This window comes from Aphelocoma coerulescens, chromosome 11 (assembly GCF_041296385.1).
Source record: "Aphelocoma coerulescens isolate FSJ_1873_10779 chromosome 11, UR_Acoe_1.0, whole genome shotgun sequence".
Taxonomy (NCBI): domain Eukaryota; kingdom Metazoa; phylum Chordata; class Aves; order Passeriformes; family Corvidae; genus Aphelocoma; species Aphelocoma coerulescens.
In genome coordinates this window covers 6,230,695-6,257,667 of record NC_091025.1, presented here as the reverse complement: position 1 = coordinate 6,257,667, position 26,973 = coordinate 6,230,695, and the positions used below count along the sequence as shown (strand labels likewise).

Genomic DNA, 26,973 nt, shown 5'->3' with positions numbered 1-26,973 from the left:
TTTTTCTCAAAATTTAGAAAAAAAGTAATTTGTAAGTTACATACAAGGTCTTTAAACCATCAAAGTGTTTTTTGACTTGTTTTTGTTTATTGTGTGCTTCTTCTAATTATCCAATAATTTTACTACCATATTATATGGGACTGTTCCTTGGGTCTCAGGCAATTTCCAGTTGATGCTTTCAACTGCTAAATAAGCTGTTGTTTTATGTTGGTTCTGGCCAGGATCTACTCTGTTGTCTACATTTTATGTTGCTCTTAATGGGAGTGAAATTAACTCTGGGGTATCTAAGGCATATTTACTGCTTTTCAGATTTACAGAAATTAAAGACTCCTCTGGAAAGCTTGATTTCAGCCTGCTGTCTCCATCTAAGAAGGAATATTGGGCTATGTTGGCCTACAACCGCTCCAAGCTTTGCAATATCCTGTTCTCCAACGAGCTGAACCGACGCCTTTCTCCCCACGGGGTGACATCCAACTCAGTCCATCCTGGAAATATGATTTATTCCTCCATTCATCGTAACTGGTGGGTGTACACTCTGCTCTTTACCTTGGCTCGACCTTTCACCAAATCCATGGTAAGTGAATGCCTTAAGAGATTTTGCGCGTCTTCATTTTCTCAAATCGGGGCAGAAAAGTTGTAAAAATCCAGATGTCTGTATCTGCTCTGACCTCTTGCCTTCTATAAGCATGACCCTGATTTTAATGGCAAACATTGTGCCAAGACAGTCCTCTAGAAGAGGATTCTTCAACCCCTTAAGATTTACTTTGTCAATCTTCAGTTAAGGAACCATCTAAGATGGAGTGCGTGACCTTGTTTGAATATATGATTTTCACTTTGATTAAGGATGTCGTGTGTCTTAGGTGTGGGATAGTTTAGAGTTATTTCTGTGCTCAGGATACGTAAAACATCAAAAAAAAATTGCTTTGGCTTTTAAGTGGAATATGTTGACTGCATTTTTTATGTAAACAGATGCCCTAGTTAGAAAAGATACTACAGACATTATTAATGGCTGAGGGAAAGTGCTTTCAGTGGTAAAAGCACCTTCATTCATATTTAAAAAAAAGCAACAACCCAACAATTTTCTTGATTCTTACAAAGTGCTGAAGACAATGGGTGTTTTCCATTTGTCTCCATTGGATTTTGGACTGAAACCATAACATAATGAAAGGCTATGCACTTCTTCCATAGCCAACATTGTGAGTGTTTATTATGTAAGAATTTGCAGCACCTCCAGCACTTGGAGGGGTTACTCTTATGCTTTGAACCTCTGAGTCCAAAGTATTTTTTAGGCAGAGAATGACATTTACTTCATTGAGAACTGGCTTGTTTTAACCTTATAGATTGTTTCTGATTCCTTTTTGAGTGACAAAGAAGGGTGTTCCCAAAAAGAGGAGCAGGAGAAAGACTCTCCCTTGAATGTTTGTGTCTATGAGTCAGGGAAATGAAAAGATCCATACCCTCGCAGAATCTTAATTTATACTGGGATAATGTGTGTGGAAAACACAGGGTGTTTAAAACTCTGATTACATGTCCGTGAAAGAAAAATACTGCATCTTCAGTAAGACCCATGGAGCAAAAAATGTAAACACTCCAGTGTTTGACCATGTGTCAGTCAGGAGAGCCCTTGCACCTCCAATCTCCGCCTGCATTTTGTACACATGCAAAACCTATTCATGTCCACAAGATTGATATGTGAGTGTTCTGGCACCTTGGGACAAGTAATAATATCTTTCAACAGCTTTTTTTTTTTTTGACCAGGACCTGTAAAACCATGCATCTGCTGTGTTAGGGATTGTTTGTAAAACAAATTCTTGAAGTTCTCCTGAGAATGTGTAAGTGAATGTTATCAAAATCCCGTGAAAAGGATCCAGTCTGTGGAAGTTTATGAATTGTTAGTTTTATTTACTCTGACACATTTTTGCAAAGGGAACATTTTGTGTTTGTTGCTCAGGGAATCTTATCCTCTAAGGAACAAAATAAAACACTGATGTTAATTTTGAAAAGAATTGATAGATTTTTATATAGGGTCTATTAATGGGTTGTACATATAAGAGAGTACAAAGTAAAGATATCAGCACTGAATAACAGTGCACTCTGGTCCAACCCAAGTCACTTCTGTTAAGTCCTTCATGTTTGCATTTCACTGAGGTTATTTGAATGTCATGATGGAGGGTATGGGCTGAGGTTAAGCATCAATTTTACAACTCACATTCTGATATGAATTGTTATATTCCCCTGAACTCTACCAATGCTTCAATAGGCAGTAAAACTAGAAAAGTGCCCCTTGCTGGGTATGCAAACAAGCTGAGCTGAAATTCTGAACATCATCAGTGTAAGTGTTTCTATTTTAAGGCTTGTAGGGAGAAAATGATTTGCTGCTGCTGATTCTTTTTTAGGGATTGTGCTGTTATCAACCTGGAATAGACTTTGTTGGGGATCTTTTTCTGTGCTTCCTTTCCATGTTTCTGTGGCAGCTCACCCTGGAGTTTAGATGAGTGTTCTGGTCAGAATGCTGGGAGTGATCTCAAAGCTTTACGGCTGCAGTCCCAAGGTAGTGAGCTCCTCGCTCCTGAGTGTTCCAAGGATGTCTGCATTGCACAATGCAGCATGATGCAGCAGCATTTAAAGTAGTTCCAACTGAGCTGGGCCCGTAAGTGGAATTGAGAGATCGATGACAAGGTTGTGTGGAGAGAGGGGAGGTTTGGCAGCCCAAACAAGGAGCCACATGGATATGTCTGGACCTGTTTTGATCTCTCAGGCTGTAGCTTTAGCTGCTGCAGCATTTTGGTACGTGGAGAGGCCAGTCCTTCCTGGAGCCAGTTTGAAGCTGTTTGCTATGTCCTGAACTATCAGGCTCCTGGAGTCCATATAGATGCATATATACATATATATTTACACACACACACAGAGGAGCTGCAGCTGCACATACCTGATTCTAAGGCCTTTTTGTATTACTGTGGTATCCAGGAAGTAGTTTGAAGTAGAGCAGTGGAAACTGAAGACTATTCCTTTCTTTCCCACTTGTTTCTTTTCAAAATCTGAAATCCACAAGTCCTTCTACACAGAAATGGAGAAGTATTTTGTAGAAAGAAATAGTTGCAAACAAATTACCATTTAATTATTGAAGTAACTGTAGCTCTACTAATGTCAAAGGGCCTCTTTTGTACTTACCACTAAATACTTACTCAGTAAGTTGGAGATGCTTAGATTATAATTAAATGTCAATTGAAACAAGTGGCCACTGTAAATAACAAATTGGAAGAGAAGCTCTGAAAGTAACTGTGTAGGCCAGGCATATATTTAGCTGGTTTGATCTAAGGCTCTAGGGTTTGGGTTTTTTTTCTTTCTACCTCTTTTTCATGCTCTTTTACTCTTTTCTCTCTTTCCCTCTCTCTTTAAAAACTGACTCAAGACAAGTTTGACTACATTGGTGTTTTTCTTTTAAATTAATCTTAGTCATTCAGAACCTATCTGATTTGTCATTATTTACATACAAGATTAAAATGAAATTTATTTGTTGTAAGTTTCAAGCTTACACTGAGTGTGGTATCTAGTGTCATCCCCAGGTGATTTTGAGTGTACAACGGCATATAAAATTATAAGCAGTGTGCCATTATCACACACTTGTGATAGTCTTACATAGACCCAAATATTTTTGTTGGCAGGTAAGAGAGCAGAAAGAATATCATGTGTTAGAGTAGCAAGAGCTTAACAGATGTTTCAGTGAGCTGAATTTCCAAATCCTTTTACATTAAGAAATGGCTGGGGTTTGGGGAAGTTCTGAGACTATTGGGTTACATTTCCTGTTGCAGTGCAAAGCCAGCCATTGTGTTGGAGTTTTAGCAGATGTGTAATGGCTGGGAGTAAAATGCTGGTTCTGTTGCTGAGCTATAAATTGCATTTATAAAAGCTCAACTTGTCACCTTTAAAAGTCAGTTAGGTGTAGTAAGACCATTCTGCCCTTAATTTTTCACTGTAGAAGAGACTGATGCTTGAAGTGCTCTTTGATTTCTCCCTCCTCCCCCAAAGATAGTAACTTTCCAGAACTGGATTTTGTATTTAAAATATTGCTGTTGAGAATTATAAGGAATATTTCTAAGGACTCCAAAGTCTTCTGCATGTCTAAGTTTTATATAAAACCATGAATTCTTGCCACTGTGATACTTTCCCAGGGGTCTTTGAGGCAGTAGCCCTGTATTTCAGTGTTCATAGAAGCAGGAGGAAACCCCAGTGCCTACAATGGCTTTATTGGATTTGCTTTTGCCATAGGTTGGATGTGTCTAAATCTAAATTTCATGTGATGATTTCCATGCACACCTAAGATCAACTCAAATCTTTTTCTGGCAAGAAATCAATCTGCATCTACAGGAGTGACTTTAACCTAATGATCACATCTGTTTGCTTTTGATAGAAGCCCAAAAGAGGCCCTGCAGCCTCATCACCTCTTCACTTTCTCCCCCGTCCTTTGCTGAGGAATCTGGAATTACCCTTAGAGCTGGGGATAGAATTCCCTCTCCAAGCAAACATTTTTTGCTGTCCAAAGATCTGTGTGGGCTGTGTTGAGTTGATGTTGGCTTCCAGTTCTGAATTCACAGTTCAGGCCAAATTCTGCCCTCAGCTGTGCCTGTTCAGCTCCAAGAGCAGCCTTGGTCAGGGTGGGTATGAGCATGTTCCAGCATAGAATTTGGCCTCTATTTCCATCCTTAAGATGTTCCTGAAAATGCACTGGGGTTTCTTGAAAAGCAACAGGCAGCTCTGTTTGACAAGAGCCTCACAGTTTAAGTTTGATTAAAAAGACAGATTTTTTTTTTTTTTTTTCTCAAATTGAGTTCTGGGCAGGAAGTGAAAGAGGATGGGAGAGTGAAAGGGAAATAGCCACCTACTGGATATCAGCAGTTGTAGACAGTGTGTAAATCACATGGGCAGTTCTCCTGGTTTATGGATTAATGCCTGAAGTGTAAATGTTAAAGTGATGCGAAACCACAGCACTCCTTTTGAACATGCAGGTTTGTGGACTGTACCTCTAGTACCGTGAAGGGACAAATATTTTATTGAACCCTGATAGCATGTGCTTCCTTGCATAAAACTCCTATTTAAAATTGACTGAATTGGGTAAAAGGAAAGAAGGCTTATGTGGAAGAACATTTTGATTTGATGTAATAGTATGGTAAAGAGATGCTTCCAAAGTAGTTGTTGATCATTTTATGTGTCCTATCTAGCAATAAAATGTAATATAAGCTAGTTTATTATCAAACTTACATTTAACTGATACATATTTTAACTTGCTGCTAAAGTAAATGTAGCATGAAATATAAGGGCAAATTGAATTTGTCCCCTGTAACCTACACCACAGGAATGGAAAGTCTCTATGGAAACATATCCCTGTGCCAAAGTGAACAGGTCAGGGTCTCAGTATGGAGAATGGTGCTCAAGGGGAGTGGTGGCCATAGAGTTTTGTGTGTCCAACACCCCCTCCCCCCCTCCCCCATAGCTGTTTGTGGAGCAGCTGCCTTATTGACCTATAGTTTTCTGGAGGAAATAAGGAATTTCTTCCTCTCCCTGTCATATCTGTGCAGAATTTCAGAATGTTTTGTCAAGTGTGTGGGCTGCAAGGCAGGGGAATATTTGGTCCATAATGTCTTATATTACATGTAATTAAAATTTTAAATTAAAAAAGAACATTTCTCTATATTTTCAGACTGAAAAAGCCCTTTGTTATTGTTATTTCCCCTCTTTTGCTCACCATCACTTATGGAGCTAAAGTGCACCTGGAGTGCTGTGGAATCTCTGAGGTGCTGTGCAGAATTGATCTGCTCAGAATGTATTTGAGAAACCATAAGGAAGGAAATTTCTGTTGTGTTACGAGTGTTGAGGTGCTTGGGTGAAAGGAATGATGTTGCGCTCTGATAGAAACAGCTGAATGGGATGGATTTTTCTTTTTTTTTTTTTTTTTCTTTGGTCCCTTTACCTTTGTTTTTTTGTCATCACTATACTCAGCATTAGGAATTTGCCTCATCCTTATGGTAGTCCTCTGGACACCATTTTCACACTGAAACATCATGAGTTGTTCTTTGCTCAAAAATCATTCAACTATTGCAATAACTGACAATAAGGAAGGTTTTTATTCTCCATGGGTAAACATGACTAAAATTAATAACTGTGAGTTTGAAGAGATAATTTTTAAAGTATTTAGGCAGTGAAATTCTGTGGTTCTGGGAATTTTTTTATTTTTGCAATTATTTTACATATTGCTGTACAGATATTCTTTATTGATGTCAGTTATTCCAAAAAGATGTGGAAGCGTGTGGAAAACAAGGGTTCTCCCTGTGGGAGTCTGTGTTTTCACAGTGCATGGTTTTCTTCTCTTCTGTCAGGGAAGAAAATAGCTAATAACAGCATCAGAAAATATTCTGGACTTTTTTGTACAACCTCTTGGCCTCCCTTCCTTCTGACTGATTAGAAATAAGGTCTTCTGTCTCAAAAGTGAGTGTGGGCTACTTTGCTGCATAGAAACCGTGTTAAAACTGCTTCTGTACAGGTTTGTGACAGTTCTGGTTTTGTGGCCACACACAAATATTTTTCTTGCATAGTTCACATAAATCTAATATTTTTTGACAAGCGTTGCTAAGAAAACAGCAAAAGAATTTATCATCGAGCTTTGTTAAAAAGAATAGATTGGGAAAGAGAATCTAAGGGAAAATACACTGTGAGGAACTTTTCTGGGTGTATTACATACTTAAGTTGTAGGAACCAAAAAGTATAAACGTGCATGTTCCTACACTTTTTCTGGCTTTAGCTATCAACAGTAACTTTTGCTGGAATAATCTAGTTTGAAATTAAGTCTTGATGATTCTTTTTTTAAAGCTGAAACATTGCCTCTATTTCATGCATTTGTTTTGTGCTAATGCAAACATATGTCTTTTAGCTTGGGGAAGTGGCAGCAATAGTCTGAACAACGTTTCTGATATTTGCTGGCCTAGGTCTTGACATATCTATGAACTGAGGTTCCACCTTTGCTGCTGCTCTTCCTTTTTCCACTCTTAATCTGCCTTCAGGTTATGCTGGATATTGTTATATGAATAATTTTAAGAAGGTCTGGTAAACAAAAGGACTTCCATAAAATAATCCTGTACTTTCTGCCTAATCTTTGTGACCTAGTGAGCAGTGAAAATTGGTGCTTGATATCACTGTGCATTGTTGAAGACCAAATGTGAGTGTGCCCAAAGTGCCCCATTGATTTTTGCTTTGCTGAGCTCCAGAGCCCTCCATGTGCCCCTCCAGAGCCCAGGGGGTGCCCCTTAACACCCCAGATCCCTCCAGCTGCTGCAGATGAGGTGACTCAACCCTCCCTGTGACCTCAGAGCTTCTCATTTGTGAGCGTGAGCAAGGTCACTTACAGATTCTGTTGTAAATAAAAGTATGATCTGGACCTTCTTAGTTACCAGCTAGCACATAAATCACAAGATTGTTTTATTTAGTAACTAGGGAGTAATAGAGATAAAATTTTTATGAATGAGGTAACTGTGATCAAAGGAAAGTCAATGTACTGTGGCTCTTGTATAATGACCCAATGAACTGTTGCATTCTAGAAAGAAACTTACCAATATTCAGTGATAAAGTTTGAGTTTTTAACTAGCAATGAATTTTTGATCACTTTTTATAGAAAAATAGTCCCTAAAAATCATTTAATCGTTTTGATTAATGATTTCTAAGTTCTTGGACAGGCAGAGCTACTGTGCTGTAGAACAAAGGGCTGGAGCAGTTCTTTTTCAGACAGCCTGAGAGAAGAGGAAGCTCCAGAGAGGCCTTAGTACTTGCAGTAGCTAAAGGAGCTCCAAGAGAGCTGGAGAAGGACTTTTTCACAAGGTCATGGAGTGACAGGACAAGGGGGAATGGCTTCAAACTAAAAGAAGGGCACATTTGTTCCACTGTGAGGGCGGTGGGGCCCTGGCACAGACTGTCCAGAGAAGCTGTGGCTGCTCCTGGATCCCTGGAAGTGTCCAAGGCAGGTTGGATGGGGCTTGGAGCAACCTGGGATAGTGGCAGGTGTCCCTGCCCATGGCAGGGGGTTGGAATGAGGTGACTTTTAAAGTCCTTTCCAACCAAAACTGTCCTATGATACACAAATTGTGTAAGATACTTCCTTGCCTGTTACATGCACGTCCATACCTGCTGATACTAAGCCTTCTAGTTGGCTCTTGACGAAAGAAAGTTGGTAATCCACACAGCTGAAGTTCAGCAGAAGCAATATTTTTGGACAAAGGTTAGTTTTTGTTTCTTTGACCCTTAGAAGTTAAAATCCCGAGCCCAAAATTAAAACGGTAAATGGTAAAAGTAATGAAATTACATAATTGAATGCTGTTAGTCCGTGTCATTTTGTGATCATAACTCACAGAGCAATATAAATTTTGTGGATTCTAGAACATGCTTTATCTTCCTTCACATTTTTTTTCAGAGCTTCTATTTATGAATGGACAGATGTTCAGGAAACCCCAAGCTTTTGTTGGCCCTGTGTAGAATAGATGAAATATGATTTTTTTTTTTTAAAAAAATAATGCACTGTAGATCCTATGTTATGGAACTATTATTTAAGTACTATTTCTTAATTGGGGGATGCAGTGCTTAGTTACATTATTTCCCTAGAACCCCTTGGATATCTGAGAGGCTTTATTGTACCATGGTCTTTTCATTTCTTGCTCTGTCATCTTTGAAGAGGTGCCATACCACTTTAAACAGTTCACCAATCAGTTTCAGATGATGGATTCTCTTTAATCATTTACATCCAGAGAAAGTAAAATATTCCTTAGGAAGCCAAAGTATTCTAACAGTATAGTGTTTGTGCAGCTGGATATCTTATTTATTTGAAGTTCTCAGGGAAATCTCTTCTGACTTTACAAAAAAGATGGAAGAGTAAACAGTAGAGTGTCCAAGTAATGTGAGCTAGAAAGTCCCTTCTTCTGGAGAAAATTCATTTAAAAAGTATATTTTCAAGGTCCAAATATAATAAAGTATATCAAATGCAGAGTAATACATAATGTTTTTTCAGTATTCTTACTATTTTTACATGTGTATATATATGTAGGTATATGTGTGTGTATGTACCTACATTTCTATCCATCTATAGAGATGAAAAATATACTTGAGTTTTTAATATAGTTCATATTCTTGGATAGGTGAACAAAATAAGGGTCTGTTTTCCTGAGGAAAAAAAAAAATTAATCTGTTTGTTTTTTACTGTGTGACATGTCATTTATCATCATGTTGGCATTCCCTGGACATAACTGCATAACTGAATTAACAGTCCTAAAAACTTCCTTCCAGGAAAGCTATTGAAAATATACGTGTGTGTATAGAAATATGAATATATCTGTGCTTTTGGGAGGTATCCCACTGTGATGCTCATAGTGTTTCTAGTTCATGCCAGCTCTCTATTCCAAAATTTGTTGTATATATAGGTATCTCTTTTTTCCTCCTGAGGAAAATGTGGGGGAACCTGCTGGTTTGGGTTTGTTGGTTTTGGTGATGTGAGGAATGTGTGTGGGTTTTTTTTTTTGTTTGTTTTGTGTGTGTGTTACAGATATGAGTGTGGTAATTTTCTTTTTTTTTTTTTCCCCTAAAGGCAATACTCAAACTTGCAGGATGTTCCTTGCCCAACTTGGAGCATTGGTGAGATTCCCATGTAGAGGGAAATAGGTCTGTGGTTTGATGAGATTGTCCTAAAGAGTGTGTTCAGTTTTTCCACTGGATATTCACTGTCATTTTGTAGTTCAGTAGCTTCCTTTGTATATCCATTTCTAAGAACTATTAAAAGGATTGAGTTAGATACTGGTCAAATCCTGAACTTCTTTCTACTGTAGTCCTAAATTTTTACTGTCTCTGTGCCTCCTTTCTAGGAAAGGGCACTTATGTTTCTAAAGAAAGAGAAGAAAAGGGAATATATATTCCAGAAAAATGAATGAAACCAAAATGTTTTCCTTAATTTTATGTTGGTTTTATTGCCAATATGGGTAGGACATGATGTGCCCTTCTGTCTTTTCTTCTTCTTAACCTACTGTCTTAGACCTTAAGTCTGTAGTTTCTCACTACAGTTTTATTTAAAAAGGAAGAAAGCAGAATGTATGATTTTAAGAGTTGTTTAAGCATATAAATGATTCAAGAGTCAAATTTAAGAATAGAAAAGAAGGATTTGACAAAAAAGGACTTGAATACGTTTGGCAGTTGAAATATTAAAATGGTTCTGTGTTCTGATATGTGCTAGGTGACCTGAGTTTGTATGATTTCCTTGTGATAAAGTACATTTGTACTTATTCTCTTCAGGGGGAAAGTAGACATAATAATGAATCAATCCATTGTGCTTAATTCAGTGTAAAAATGCACCACAAATGATACAAGACTTAGTAGTTTTTGCAATAATCTGTATGAGGATTTGTAATCAGAGAATTTCTGAATTTACTTAGCTTTTAAAGTTTCTTTTGAGACTTACAGTAGTTGAGTCATTTGGGTTTTCCAACCTCTTTTTTCTGCTGCCTCTAGGAAGTTGTTAGAGTAATAGCATCAATCCTATTTTAGCAAGGAGGATGTCAGTAAATATAAACAACACAGTTAAATTCCATCCATTATTTTAGTGACAACATGTTTTTGCAGTTAAGTATCACTATGGATAGAGCACAGTCTTCAGTGTATGCCAAGAAAATCTATAGAAGGTAGTTGAGGAATTTTATTAATTGCAAAAGCATCACCTTGAAATAAGATAGAGATAGCAGTGTTGGATGATGGATCTTAAATAAAAATAAAGTATTTTTTGATATATAGAGAGAATTGTTTGTCTTGAAAAACAAGATCTACTTGTCCCAAACATGCAAGATTGATTTGCCAGTGCTGTAGATTTCCATCTCTCCCAGCAGTACTGTTTTATGGGCTGATATTTCCAAAAATGTCGTTGAGGAGACATAAGAGTTGAAACTTACTGTCAGTTTATTTTAAATGATTGGTCACACCATTGCTCATTTCTTTACTTCCTCACAGATGGGTAGGCACCTACAAATAACTGGTGAAACTCCTAACTGGTTATGGAAGCATTTGCTCAAGTGTTGAGCATGAGATTTTATGTGAAAGGAATAGGTTTGAAAATCCTGACCTGGCACACTAGCACTGGTTTTCGTTTGAATGCTGTACCTGCTATTATGCAAACAATATTGAAGAACAATTTAACAAGCTACAGTATAAGAATACTTGGATATACTAGGATTAAATTTTTCCCTTAAATTCAACATGAATTAAATTTAAATTAAATTAAACTCTTGAATGTAGGTATTTTTCTTAGGATTACCTTGTCTCTCACTGTAACCTATTAATGAATACAGTTAGGGTTTTTTCATTTTGTGAGAAAATTGGAAACACAATTTCTTTCCACTGAACAGCATTGCTATTAAATTGTTGTCCTGAATTGTCAAACTTGCATTATGATGAATACTACTAGTACAAGAAAACTAATTTAGCACTTCAAGTAAAACAACTGTCTTGGCAATTTTTAATGATAATGACTTTGTAACAGTGCCATTTAGAATCTGATTGTCTACTCACATTGAGGAGCTCATCCCATCCCAAATAGTGTGGTTATCTAACAGCATTAATTATGGAGCAGTGGCAGGATCTGCAAAATGATACTATTGACAGTCAAGCTTCCCATGGCAGAGCAGTGTGTGCCTCTGCAGGAAAGGAATTTCCCCATTGCAGCTTTCCAGGGCAGACGTCCCAAATATCAGCAAGGGCTGTGCAAATGAAAAGTCCTTTCCTGTTTCCTCTTGTGGATCACTGGTGACCATTCTGCTTGTACTCTCATGGCATAAATGTAAAAACTTCACATTATTTTCTTCATATGTAATGACACTAAAATAAGGGTTTTCTAGGAAATAAATTTATTTTTGTTTTTCAAGCTATCATGAGTAAGCAGAAGAGATTTAACTAGTTCTGCCAAGGAGCAAGGTGTTACCTGAGCTGAATGAACTACACTGGTTACCTTTTATGAACTACTATGTACAAAGTGAGTCTCTCTCTTGGCTTTTGCACCAAAAGTGGTGACTTTGTGAGAAAAAAAATGATGTGTTGACTTCTTCCATTCCTTTGATGAGAAATGCATGTGAATTTCCAACTTTTAAAGGAATTATGGCAGGAAGTATCAACAAAGCTGTCAGTTCCACTTGTGATATATATTTATTGTCTCCTTTTTGGCTTCATGTTTCTAAAGGAAATGTTTTCATATAGAATGTCTTTTTATCAAAACAACAGCTGAGCTTACTTTTGGTGACGAGGTGAAATTTATCATTATTGCATTACATGTGTGCTTATTCAATAGGCAGTAATGTGGCATGTTAAATGGTCTTCAGCTAAAGGCAATTAGGCTCTTCAGAACACAATCCAGACTATTGCTTGTCTTGGAAAATCAAATACTCTGCATGTCTACCCAAGGCCAGCAAAGCTGAACACAGCTCAAATGCTTTTTCTGCTGTTAGCAAGGGACAGAAGACTCATCTGAAAACTTTGTCGCTGTCCATGGCAAAGATTCCTGTAAATGCAATCTAATGCCTAATCTATTCCCCTAAAATAAAGTTTATTGTTGGTAATGAAATGAGACTGGTCCAAATTACATGGTCATTCCTGTTCACTATCCTCATAAGAATAAAACTTTGCTTTCCTGCTTCCGTTCTCTGTTCCCTTCTGCTGGCAGATATGTCCATTAATTAATGATATTGTAGCTCTCAGAAGCTGGAAAGAAAGGGTTGTCCAGACCTGAAATGGAGACTTAGACCTGGAATGAAGTCAGTCTATTTGCTTCAAACATCTTCTCTACTGAAATATTTGTAGTCTGTTGTGCCTTTCTGCTGTGGGAGATTTTTGTGAGTCCTTCCCAAGCTTATATTCCAAACTTATTTGAATGACTTCCTTACTGCATAAGTGTCAGCACTGAATGTCAACTGTAAACAAATGAAAGCTTGTTCCATCCTCTTCATTTGTTTGGTTTCTCATTTCCACTAAGTGTATTTGTTAGGATAAATGCTGTTGTATTACATCCATGGTTTTCCAAACTTCTCCAACTTCCTCTGCGTAGGTGAGGTAAATTAGTTTTCTTTGGCATGATTTACTTTTGAGACTTTCTGGTGGCCTGGGCATTTTTTATGTTGTAAAATGAGACTTGGCTGATAACTGTTGTATCAGAAAACAGATGTCATTTTGTCTTCCCATGGAGACAGTCTGTAAAGGTACCACAAAACATTGGTTATGTGTGTTTTCCAGGACTGAAAGTGGAGGTCTCGAACTGATTTGAAATATTTGCTGATTCTCACACTTTAGCCCAAGTTGTTGTTACCTTATGTCTGGTTTCTGTCCAGGACTGTGGCTTTGCTGTATTTGTTAATTGATGCCAACTGAAAATGGCAAAGTCAGGGCTATCAATAGTGTGCTCACTTCCCACTCTACCAGTAATGCCTGACTAAAGGCTATTTTATCTATCACATGGTATTCCTTCAAGTACAAATAAAAAAATTGCCTGGACCATTTTATGTTGTCTAAGAATATTAGATGAGCTATTTAAAAATTAAATTTAAAGGCATTTAAATTAAAACCTTTATGAAAAGCTGTGGGTTAATTTTCTCTGCCATGACATGCCCAAAGACATCATGTGCTGTAGATAATATTCCTAGTTGAAATCTCTGTGAAGGGCCTGTTACACTGACCTGATGTCATTTCCTGCATAGTACTGCCTTAACCACATGTAAATGTGGTTTTCAAAAGGTAAAATAAAATTTATGAAGAGTTAAGAGAAGTTTCACAATGACCATTTTAATGTTTGTAAGTTTTGCCTGAGATAGTAACAAAAATATTGAGGAGTAAATAATGCAGTTTTCTACAAAAAAAGAGCAAAATTTTAAGATGCTCACTTGTAATTCTTTTTCTGATGGCAGTTAATGGCTAAAATCCAAATTCTCAGGCAACATGTTCATAAATGCTCACACAGAAGGAAAAATATTCTGCTTGTGTTCACTGTGCAAACAGATGAAATATTGCTGATAGAAAAATAATTTTGAGGGAATCAAATGTAATAGAATTAAGTGAAAAATTTGCTGTTTCTTTTGAGTTTTCAAATGATGACCATTTTTCCTAAACATTTATATTGCGCTTTTCTTTTTCCAATAGAAAAAGTATGTTTTGAATGGATTCAGATAAAAATGTTTCCTTTTTTCTTTCTTTTCCTTCCCCCCGCCCTCCCCTTATCATGTCAATAACTAGAGAAATAATTCTCAAATTACTCCAAAAATTCATTGGATTTCAGGGGGACTCTTCAGTCTCACAGGTGACTGTTTCTAAAATTTCCAAGTGTGGTCATGAATAGATTGATGGAAGCTGTTTTCCAGTTTTCATTGCAGTGAATCTTAATGGGTGCCAATTAAAATATATTTACATATGTACTTACATTTTCTACCATAACATGTGGAGCCTATAACATGATTTATACTGACAGATACTGATTGATGTTTAATTCCTCCTTTTATCTACACACTTTTGAATTATGAATTATATCAATCCTTAAATCTTTGTTTGTTTTAGAGTAGGTTCTCTCTTTTTCTTTTTCCTCTTGGCACACCATATATGCACCAGCAAGTGCTCGCAGTTTCAGCTGCATTTAAGGAAATATTGTTGTAAGGCTTTTATGTGCTGTACTTCAATCAGCTAGTGCCAGCAGTATCCCAATAGAAAGACCCTCAACAGACCATTTTCAGCATTTTGCTGCAATTAAACTCCTCTGGTTTTAGCCCTCAGGCAATTTAGTACCTTTTTACATATGCACATTATGAACTTTTGACCAGGGCCTGGTAGTCATATATTAGATAGCAGCTTTTGAAAGCAGACTTAACAAGTTCCTCAGAGTATTACAGCCAGAGTCAGTTGTGGAAAAGGTAATTTAACCAACTTGCAGTGAGGCCATTCAGAATCGTACTGATGATCCTAAATATGTCTTTTTTTTCCTTGTTTCCTCTGGAAGCTGGTAGCAAGAGCTCTCAAAGAATGTGATTGATCTTTTATTCAGTAGCTAACGAGGGCTGTGATTCTATTAGTGCTCTACAAGGCAAGGGAACAGTGATTTAATGAAGTGTCTGGTGAGCTGGTCATAGATTTATCCTGTTGTCTCTAATTTGCAGCGCCGTTGTGAGCGTAAAAGAAACTGCACTCACAGTGCCATTAGGCAGGTATTTCCTTAGTAAATTGTTGTAAGGTCAGGTGTAGTTATCCAGGAAAGGCAATGCCTCAGCCCTCACTGTCTGGAGATGACAGCAGCCGTGCCGAGCACTCGCTGGAGCGGAAACGGGAGGATCAGAGGTCCGTCTGTGAGCCCCCCTCCGCTGGTGCAGGGGCAGATGAAGTGCCAAGTAGGACTAATAGAGTCATAATTGGCGATTAGAACTGGAAAGGTGCAATAACATCTTAATACAAACTGGCTGGTGCTAGAGTTAGTGCCAGTTGCTGTGAAGTTCCGTGGTAGCCTGATCTGGTAACGCTCCCTTTTTTCATTCTCAAAAAAAATGAGGCAGCGCATCCTAATCACTGCAGTACAACGGAAATATAAGGACATCAAAACTTGAGTTGCTTTAAAGTGACATTAATGTCTTCAGTACACTTACTTCAGCATGTAACTTGTCAGTCTTACTCAGAAATGATGCACTAAAATTTGCCATGGAGCTATAGATATAATATCATAAAAATGCTTTGGCTTTCACTTAATTAGCACTAAATAATGCATTTTATTTTTGTCAACTGAAGGCCACTGAATTTTTGTTTTGTTTTTCTCTGCTGACCTGAGATGCAGTTCTGATGATGCCTGTGGTGTTGCACATCTTTTTTTGCAACACTGTTTTTCACAAACCTCTGAGTCCAAGTTAGCCAAAGGCAACCATTTTCAGAAAGAATTTGTGTTTGCATTAATTGCTTGGTAATTTGAAAAAGGAAATTATGGTATGGCTTTATACATTGTCAGGGAGATCAGTCAAATATTTCAGTCCAAAAGTAATATTGCAAAATAACGAAGCAGATCTCGTGTGCTTCTGTCCTAGGTAGAGACAGAACAGTAGATAAATGAATGGTTTTGAGATTTCTTTGGCATTCCTGGTGGCAGCTGGGGAATTCCCATGTAGAAAAGTGGTCAAAGCTGAGAATTAGAGGGTAGGCAGGGATGAGATTGTGGGAGTGTTAGTCTACTTTGTGTAGGTCACAAGCTTAACTGGGGTCTCAGGCTTGTGTTCCAGGCTCTGTGCAAATAGGTAAAGAAAAGCTTCTGGCCCAAAATCAAACCTGTTTCAAGGGAAACTGCAAAAATCTCCTGTGCAGTAGATGAAACATGGATCTTGGCAAACAGCAACAGCAAGGAGACAGTACCATGATATCTTGTCTCCTTATATAGTTATAGCACATGTACCACCAAATAGCTGTCATGTGCTCAGATGGATGATTTTATTTTTGGAATATAAAAGTATTTTCAGTTGCATGAGCCCTTGAACCCCTGTGAACTTGATACCCTGTGGGATGTCATCTGGGACCCCTGTTAAATATACAGACACAATTAGTCTAGAAAAAGAGATATTGGGCTTTTAAATGAACAGCAAGAGGATTTAAAACAGTAAGCCAAACTTTCTAATTTCCTAATATTGACACTTCTGTCCCTCACAATCTTATTATAGTATTATTCTCTGCTGATCTACCATTTCATCAAAAAGTCTACAATGGAACTAAAAATCTAAGCCTTTTAGCCCATAGATCATTGCACTTGGTAAATGGCTTATTGTAGATTAGATAATGTGGTTCATAGCACATCCAAATCAATAAAAGGCTAGTCTGAACGTAGTAAAGTGCTCTCAGTCTGATTCTTTTTATTAAGTATATCTGCCATGAGCAAAGTGAAAATTTTTAGTCTTTTTGCTTAACTTGATGTAAGAAAGACATTGCTTAAATTTCTGCACGGTTGTTTTCTTTCCTAGAGAAGATATATCCCATAGAATTCAGGTTTTTCTGAATCAAAATTAAATATATTGTCTGAAAAATGATGCAATTCTTATATTGGCAAAATTCAGGCCCAGTGGTTTGGTGTTTCCAATCATCCCATGCTAGAAATGTACCCCCAGATATTACATTTGTCAGATATTCAGTGGTCTCTGTGAAATAAATTATTTTATAGCTGTTCTTACAAAAATCATCAGCAGAAACTGTCAACTTCAGCAACAAATGGAGATGGAGAAATGTGAAAAGAAAAATATTTTGAAGGCAGAGTGGATGATTCAATACCAAACAAGGAGTGTTGTTTTAATCTAGGTCAGGAGAGGCCCAGGATTCACCAGGAATTGGTCTGAAGGGGATGATCTGGTGGTTCTTTGTGCTTTACCCTCTGAATATCCTGTGTTTTTGAAGGGGTCGAAATATCAGAAGGGTATTCTTATTTATCCAGGAGAAATTGAGGAGGCTGGTGGTGTGTCAAGGTATGTGTGTTATACCTGTGAACAGGTATGGAGAGAGTTTCTTCTAGCTGGGGTTACATTAGAGACCTGGAAGAAATTGGTGGCGCAGTGGGAATTAATGGCTCTCTGCCTCTACTTTCCACACACTTTCATTCATTGCAATTTTTAATTTTCCTGTTTACATCCATGGCCTGTCCTGCTGAGGAAATGCTGAGCTGCTGAACCAGGTCAAGAGCTTGTCCAGGTTTTGCAGCTTGGCTAAAAGGGGGTTTTAAAGCTATATTAAAAATCCAGTGAATAGCTTGGAATTTCTTGCAAACAATCAAGTCAGATAAACTGTAATTGGCTGCAGAGAGATGCTCTTAACTTACCATTCTTTGACCATGTTATTGACCAGTATGTGTTTGCCCATGTTATTAATAATTTATCCTTTGAAAAAATCTATGTGCATTATAGCCTTTGATCTCAGAAATTTCAAAGCTGAATGTGCTGTTTCCCTTTTCCTTTTGCATTTTTTCTTTCTTAAAAAAAAAAAAATTAAAAGAAAAGAGAATGAAAAGTAATTTCTAAACTTTTTCTTGTTTATTTTGGTGGGAGAGCTTCCTGATGACACCCATCCCTGGTAATGAGAAGTGTACATTAATACAGTAAGAATATATATGAATAAAAAAATCGAGGCAAGCTCACTGTACTTTTCAGATGAAAAATGTCTGAAAACAAGGCTTAATGCATCTAGTAGATTAAAACAGAAATTAAAGACTTTAGAGTAAGAAGAGATCAAAGGCTGTCTTTTCATTGTTCTTTTTATTGTTTATTGACTTCAAAAAGACTTTTTAGTTTAAGCTGACTTTAATGTCTCTTGAATGCTCTTTTGTAAAGTGACTTTGAAAACTCACAGATAATGTCTTCATTAAGTGTGAAAAAATCTTGGTAAAAATATAACTGTAACTTTGCTTTCATTATAATAGGAAGAGATAACACTTTGCTTAATTAAGGTCTGTTTTCTCTCTGTTCAGAGTTTTACCACCATTTTTTTCATTGGAATTAGTGCTGATAAAAGCTTGAAGTAGACATTGCTAAACTGAAACTCTTAGTTTTCCAGGGAAGTACGGTAATATGAGTTCTCCATATTTGTTAATCAGTTAATCAGGATGTTGTCTTGCGTAAACGAGCTATTTTAGGAAGCAAAACAAAAAGCAAAACCCAAAAGTATATTCAAATTGTATTGATTCTAAAACAAGCAGTGCTTTTTGTGTTGTTGGGAATGTTAATTTAGAGACTTTCTGCTCTCATTCTGTTTCCAAACGTCTGTGCTTTTCTCACCAATCCCTGATGACTTGATGTATTTGGATTATATTAATGCCTGTATTAATAATAACAGTAAAGATCATAAATCTGTGGATGCAAACTGATAGATTAGGAAAGCCATGCTGAATAATTTCTCTGGGGAGTAGTGTGTACTTTCCACAGTGTTTTGAGGTTTAAAAAAATGCACTTGAGGAATAGGATTGCCTTGGCCTTCCCCCTCCCAACAGTTCATCTTTTTCTCGTGGTTCTGTGAGACTCAGTTCATGTTACTTTTAGATGGAAGGGGAATTGCCATGGTTTCATGAAGTGCACTCCATCTTTTGAGATATTTGAGATGCCTATTAATTTTTGGTTTGCTCTTCACTTGCCTGTAAATTTGGTACAATAGGTTTAGCAATTTCTGACATGGGTTTATAGTGCAGCTCTGATATTTGTTACTCTGGGGTATTGGGCAGTCGTTGTGATGGTAATTTTATGATACTCACCCTTCCCATTCCATGTATTTCTGCCAGGGCTCCATGTGCAATTATCAGGCAATCTGCTTGGCTCTTACTGAGGATCAAAAGATTCTGATTTACAGTCTGAAGAAGTTGTTTGCAAGACCTTTTTATGTACTTAAAAAACTCAGCAACTCCTTTCAACGTGATAGCTGAGTTTCCAGAGGTTTTTTTAATGAGAAATGTGTGTTGCATGATTTCTGTAACTGCCTAACCTTACTTCAGCTTTAAAGGAGATTGTCGTCTTCAAAAGGAAAACCAGTGCTACATTTGTTTCCCTTTGCTTCCATTCATGGCTAGGGACAGAGCAGCAAAGCTAGTCTAGGCTAGATTTATTTCTACTGACTTTCAGCTATGATACACTGGTTAGGAATCTTATGTCCAGTGCAAAAATGAGGCACTGGAAAGGATGTCTTTGATGCTGTGTGAATCTAAAAGCCACACTTTGTGTTAATTTTGAGACTATTGCTAATGCTATTGATGGATTGGCTTATAGTTCTCTTTACTTGATTTAATGTGGGCAACCCCATTTTGGTTTTGGTGGTTCAGTATACAACAGTTCATTTTGTAGACTGTTACTAGTTTTCATATTCATGCAAAACATTTTTTGCCGTGTAACTATTTTTATGGCACAAATGGTTAAGTGTTTTTACAAGTGTAATCTTTGTGGGTGGTTTAGAGGCTCAATTACCCACTGAAATGGAGGAAATAAATGTCCTCGAGGGTTTGCATTTGGATCACATGACATTGTGGGGCTCAGCTCATTGTTAATAATGCTTACATCTGTGTAGCACACAACAGCACATGAGGCAGCCTTTGAAAATGGAACACAGTATTGCTGCTGGTACCCTTGCAGAAACATCTGAGTTCTTTTATAGGAGATGACAGAAAAGTAAGCCAGGGTGAAGAAAGCAACAAATCAGCTGGTGAAATTCATGTCATGTCTAATCCTACCTATTAGATAGAGCAGTGAATATGAGGACTATGGAAATGTTAATATTTATGATGCACGTGGCAGATGCTGTTTGGGTTGCGTTGCATGTTTGCACTGTGGGCACTTGAGGGGGGCTAAGACTCCACAAAACCAGAGAGAAGCCAAAACAAAAAGGAGAGAGAAAGGAACAAGAAAGCAAAACGATGTGGCCAAATTCTAAGCTTATTATTGCAGTCATTTTTGCCTTTATTTTGCATTTGGAAATAGTAAGGGGTGGTCCTACAGTGTGAGGAATGTGGTTGCTCTGCACTGTGGAGATTTGACTCTTCTTGCACCTGGAAGCAAGAGGCACCCAGGACATGGAGAGCTTAATCCCTTGGAATTCTGTGCTCAGTGCTTGTGAGCAGAAGGTGCCAAACTTGGTTGCCTCGTGAGTGCTATGAATCTTGACATACATGAGAGCAGAGTTTGGCTCAAGGGTTTGTTTGCATATTTGCATGCTTCACTTACTTTATTAACCAACCAGGACCTGGTTTCCTGCCTTGAATGTACTGAAAGGCCACTATAATGTACAAAGTGAATTAAAAGTAGGATGCAAAACATCTGCTGAAGAAGGTGAGATCAGAAAAAATTAGGCTGTTTCAAGAACAATTATGTAATGGTTATCTATGTCAGATAATAAATACCTCATGGCAATGATTCCCAGGTTTCTTTGTGGTTATAATGCCTCTCAGTAGGATCCCAAATTCTGTTATGTGTTTTCCAGAAGCCATGCAAGCCCATTCTGGATACCAGTGCATTATATAAAATATTGTAATAACAAATTCAGTGTTTGGCTGAGAACTATAAGAAAAATAAGGGAATACAGGCAGTAATAGTTCTCCAAAACCACTTGAGCTGTCTTGTTATGAGCTCTAACTCCTTGTTGCCTATTATGTGTAGCAGCAGGGGACCTGAGGGGACCTCTTGAGAGCAGAAAGGTCAGCAGATCACAGAGGGTTCAGGCAGTGCAGCTCTTTTGGCTCTGAAGACCCAAAGTACCCAGAGTAGGCTATTAAAGTCCTGTTTATAGCTGGGGTGTATAGCTCCACACTCTGAAGTTGCTTTCTGGCTGAGCAAAACAATATATTCCTGAAAGCTGGCAGTATTGACCTGTTGGTCTTTTACACAAATTCTTTCCTAAAATGAGCAGAGCTGTCAGCAAGGGAACACTGAAGGCATCTCTGTAGAACAGCAGCTTTATTTTTGTTTGCCTGGTTTGGACACCTTGTAGTACTTCCACACTCCTTTTTGCTCAGCTGTTTTCCTCTTTCTCCAGCCTTCCCTTCCAAATCACATAGTTGTTGTAGGCAAATAAAGCACTAATTGTTAGAAGCCACCTCCCTTCTACCCAATGTACAGACAAGCAGTTCACATCACCTCAGACTTTTCCCTGTGTTCAATATTGACAGTAAATGGCTTTTCTGCTTGAGTTTTGAGTTCTAGTGATGTTTGTGTAGGGTTTTTTTGAATGTAGAAGTTAACATCATGTTGAGAGGTTTACAAGACAACAACATCTTCTTTTAGAGAAGAGCCAGTATCCAGCTGCTGCTCAGCTGTAGGAATGAGCTTCTGGTTCCCTGCTCCTGGTACTGGTGCTCCACAATTTTATGGAGTAACCACTATGAATCCTAATCAATCAAGTGTGCTGAATTTTTCCCTCGTCATGTGTGCCATGCATGACAGTGCACGTGGTTACCTTCCCAACCTTTCCTCCCTGGGGACATACATATTAATGCTGTGTCCATTTACATCACAGTTGTATTAATTACATTTAATGTAGTTTTGAGCTAAGGTAGCACAGCCTGATTTCAGAGAACAGTGTGTGTTGTAATGAGGCTTGAGTACCATTGATCTATGACTTGGATATAAGGGATTCTTAAGGGAGTTTGCTGATTTATGTAGAAGACTGATGTCTGTGGCCATTAGGAAACACCAGTTTTTATTACCTATCAATCTCATGGAAAACCTTTAGCAGCATGATCTCCTGTAATAGTTATCTAATCTGTTAAATTAGAGAATAATTACACGAAAACATTACAAGAGAGGAAAATACACTTTTAAGAGCAGGCAGTATCATAAGAACAATGCAGACTTATTTGAAAGCATATACAACAGCAGTCTGAAGACAACAAAAGGATAAATCAGCTCATGCTATTGCTGTCTTAATCTTTAAATTGCAAAAATCTATGTGGATATATGGGTTAGTAAATTACTAGAGCAATGGGGCATATAGGACTAATTCAAAAATAGAAGAAAAAGTAGAACACACCATTTAGAATATCACACACTCATTTGTAGAATGGTCATAGAATTTAATAGAGTTCAAGTTTAATTCTGCTTAACTGCATCTTTATTTTCAGATCTGTAGAGTTCGAAAGTGGCTGCTTATCCAAGTACTTTAGTAAGACCAAAAATTAGAAGAAAGAAATTGTGCACTATATAAAGCTGTGACTGTTATTTATGAGAGCTGTGATTTGGATACTGGGAATCTTTACACAGGGGAAGGAATCTAGTGTCTTAAATATTTGGAAATGAAAAAAAGTGGACAAATGTCTTCTATCAACTCCTTTCTAAGCATCTAATTTTCAGCATGTTCTGTGATCATTTTCCCTTGTAGATACTATGTGCAGTGGGATATAAAACAGAAGGAATTTTCAAAAAAAACCAGGCTGTGTTTATCCATACATAAAAAAGAAAATACTATTGAGGTGACCGTGTGTGTCAGTACATCACTTTATTTCCACACCACCTGCTGCAATTAAAAATGAAATCACCAAGCAGCAAGTACAGTAACTTCATCAACCAGCTGATATTATAATTAATGACTATATAGAGTCTCTATTATTGTGTACTTCCAAGGCATCAAGTGGAAAGATGTCGTAGTGCTTTAAATAATGAAAAAGTTTCAGGCCTTGATAAATGGCTCAGTTGGATGCAGTTTAGAAAGTTGAGAGCATATGCTTCTGTCATTAGAAACTAAGGACCCTCGTTACCCTTGCTATAACTCTTCAGATTCATCTGAAACTCTTTGATCCCCTCATGTACTTACACTGTGTTTAAAATGCAAAAGTGTAGAAAAATATGGTGTGCATGAGAAATTCAGTGAGGAGAGAGCAAGATTAAAATAAAGCTACTGTTCATTAATGTCTTTTTTTCAAACCTATTGGAAAAGAGAGCATTAGGCTGTACCCACATCTCTTTTGAAATGTGAGTAAGCAAACATTTTTCTTTGATTCCTTTGAGATTTTTCTTTTAAGAAACAATTGAAATCCAATAAAGAAATGTGCTTCAGAGCATGCTTATGAAGATATTTAAGTGACTTAACAGAGGAATGACAGCAAGGGTTTTTGTTCCTGAAGGCTGTGCTTCAACTCTGTGCTGTTCTGCAGTAAGGGGTGTAAAGTATTGAAGCAGAAATTTTGGGTGTTATTGGTGAGGTAGGTTTGAGCAATATTAACTTTTAACAAGGAAGCTATTGGTAAATTCACTTCCTGAACAATTTAGTTTAATTGTTAAATATCACCATTTTAACTGAGAACTGCTAGCTAATTTCCAGCTTCTATTTATTTTTCTTCTCTCTGAAACTTTTGTATAATGTATTTGCCTCTGAGGATATTTCATAGCTGAAATGCTTTGCTTGGCAGAGCATGTTACAGATAGAGAAAATTTTGTCTAATCCCTGACTCTCATGGTTGTCATTCTGCTTTGTTTCATGTATTGAAGCTGTATGCCACAACCATTTCTCGAACCTTTTATAAAGGAATTATGTGTCTTCTGAAGTACTGAATTAAGATAACAAAACATATATGTGAATATATATATATATGAATGTATAACCAACAGCAGAAATAAAGATTTCTTCCTTCCTATAATAAGAGTATGTGAGATAAGTGAGTGCTGGTTTTTTTCCTCTTTTATGTCATTATTTAGAGCCCATTAATTAGAATCTACATTTCCTGAGCATCCAACACTGTGCCTTGGCACTATGTGCAGGCATATCACAGGAGAATGTTTTAGTCCAAGAATTTCTCAGTGGCTAAAACATGTGTTTAACAACCTGGTGCTAAATTAAGGACTGAAATTGAAATACTGGTGAATGGATGGAAACAGATGTGAAAACTCTTCTCCTTATGCAAGGAAGGAGTCCTGTTCACCCTCTGATGTGTGGAAACTCTCATGGCTGGAATAACAGCAGCAGCCTGTGCTGCCAGTGAATCCCTGGGATTCTTTGTATTTGAGAACTCTCGCTGCTTTGGTTCTGTTTGTTTGAACAAAAAGGACATGGAGTGGCTACTTTACAATGTTCAGCTCAGAATATTTACAAACTCTGCAATTGGTGAGATGGATGCAAATGAAGTGCTGATGCAATGGGTCCATCTCCACTCATTCCAAAGGTGTACTTGCTTGTATGAGATGTGAGTTTCTGATAAGTGCTGAATATTAATCAGGATATTTGGAGTTTAGTATAATGATCTTATATCACTACGGCATCTTGGCAAATTAGATTAAACCTGAAGGACACAGGACCTGATCCATCTTTGAATTCATGGTGTGTGAAAGTTGCACTTCAGACAAGTGTTAGGCTAATTGCTTCCTTAGCTGGTGACTTTAATAAGTTATAAACAGAAATATTTATCTCAGTGTGCTAAGTGGTGAGTAGAAAGATAGCAAAGGCATTTGCAGGTGTAGGTTTTTGCATATATTCAAAATATTGTCATATTGTGCTATTAGGTGCCTGCTTTTTCACATATTTCAGGACACTTATGCCCTTATGCTACTAATTAAATTAATTATTTATCCATTGTACACAGGCTTGAATTACTGTATGATTAGCTTGGGCACTTAAAAGTATAAGAACCCTTGAAAGCAAAATCCAAGCATAGGTATTCTTTAGCACGTCTTACAATCTAAATATTGCTCTTAGTCTAATCGAAGCAGCAAGAGTAGTCACAGCAGTTGATGGACTATTTTTCAAATTGATTTCAAAATGTATTTAAGGGGATGATCTTCTACTCTAGATTACCTATTGATTTTTAATATGAAAAGCTCATTATATAAGCAGTAACTGCATATAAAAACCTAGCAAACCTTTGCATAAATCCTTTAATTGAATTTCCAGAGCCTGTGGTTCTACTTTTTTTTTTAATTAAATCTATTTCTTTTTTTAAGTGTTACTGTGTAATTTGCATGCTGTGAAGTGGCCCTGTCCCAGATAAAGTGCCATTGATCCTTATTAAACCTCACCTCTGGGCTTGCTCAAAACTAACTGGAAAAATTAAAGTGTTCATGCTGCAATGCACTTATTGCTTGTGTGATAGGATTATGGAAAAAAAAGAATAACATTAATTTCCAAGAGAGAATTTTTAATGCAAGATTTTATTTTTTTCAGTTTGATAATTAATAGCAAAATCATACCCTAAATATAAATTTTATTTCAGTCTGCAAAGTGCAATAGTAATTAGGAAAGATAATGTATACCTGATATAAACCCATGATGTTTTATATGGACACTCCTTTGGTATATTAATTTTTTTAAGTATTCAAAATGATTAAGGATTCAGTCCAACAGCTTAAATAGAGATTTGAGGAAAGAAAAAAGAAACCCATGTAGTACCTTACATTACTAACTGTCTCTATTTTATTTCTTGAGTTTAAAATGTGAAAAATGAGTCTGCAAATACTCATGCTAACAATTTTTATATTAGAATTATCACGATGAAGAAAAGTATGAGTTGTAATACTATTTTCACTTTTTAAAAAATACCTAACATTTTTTATATGAAAAGCAATAAAATCTGCTAAAGAAATGTTCATAATCAATAAGAATACAAGGTATGGAATATATTAACAGAGTTATAAAAATGTTTGCAATATGACTCAAAATGAAAAATACAGCAGGTTATGTGTGGTTTAAAGTGTAATCAATTTTGAGGTTGTGTATGAGGATATAAATGATAAACACAAGTAGTAACATTTTTAGTAAAGGGTATTGCAAAAAAGTACTGTATTTATGGTCCATTCCATTCTTTTATAGATTGTTAATGTAGAAAACAAACACAGTGTATCCATCTTCTCAGACAGATTAAAATTCCATTAAATTATATTTTAAATGGAAATTTTGAGCTCATTTCATATTCTGCTGCCTACAAACACAGGCTGTACCGAAAGCACTGAATGTAGACTGGCTTTCCAGCAGGAGATGATACCACAGAAGTTGCATTCAGAAGTGGTCTGGATTTGGGGGCAAGCTGATGGGTTTTTCCCCTTTCAGCAAAGAGAGCTGCTAAATCTCTTATGCCTATGGCAGTGGTGGATTACACGTTGTGTTCCCTGTGATTGAACATGCGGCTGTGTTGGGATTGTCAGGTGTAGCACAACCTCCTTCCCCAATGAGAGCATTTGTCCCATCTACAGAGGAATTGGTGCAACTTGATTTTTGCTCCTTGCCTAGTTAATACAGAACAGTTTAAATACAATGTTCTTACTGATCTGAACCTAACCAAATTGTGTTGAATTATATTAGTTGCTTGAATGTGGTAACTATTTGCTTTAAAGCTCTGATATTGCTTTAAGTAAACACTAATTATTTCTAAATCAGCCTCTCAGTCTCATTTCATACACCTGCTGGGATCACAGAATCACAGATTCATTTAGCTTGGAAAAGAGTTGAAACTTATGACCAAACACCACC

General features: G+C 37.1%; 1 protein-coding gene across 19 annotated transcripts in view; it reads left to right on the top strand.

Moving 5' to 3' along the window:
• Positions 1 to 26,973, top strand: part of WWOX (WW domain containing oxidoreductase) — a 487,168-nt gene that overhangs the window by 112,767 nt on the left and 347,428 nt on the right. For 13 of the 19 annotated variants that reach the window (XM_069026684.1, XM_069026694.1, XM_069026691.1 and 10 more), the window contains exon 8: positions 310 to 574. In XM_069026684.1, the coding sequence (XP_068882785.1) occupies positions 310 to 574 (265 nt within the window). Of the gene's footprint in view, positions 1 to 309; positions 575 to 1,758; positions 2,333 to 9,619; positions 11,218 to 19,321; positions 19,478 to 22,642; positions 22,749 to 22,899; positions 23,398 to 26,973 lie in introns of those variants that run through there. The other 6 variants (XR_011154376.1, XM_069026687.1, XM_069026693.1 and 3 more) reach the window with 6 other exon arrangements.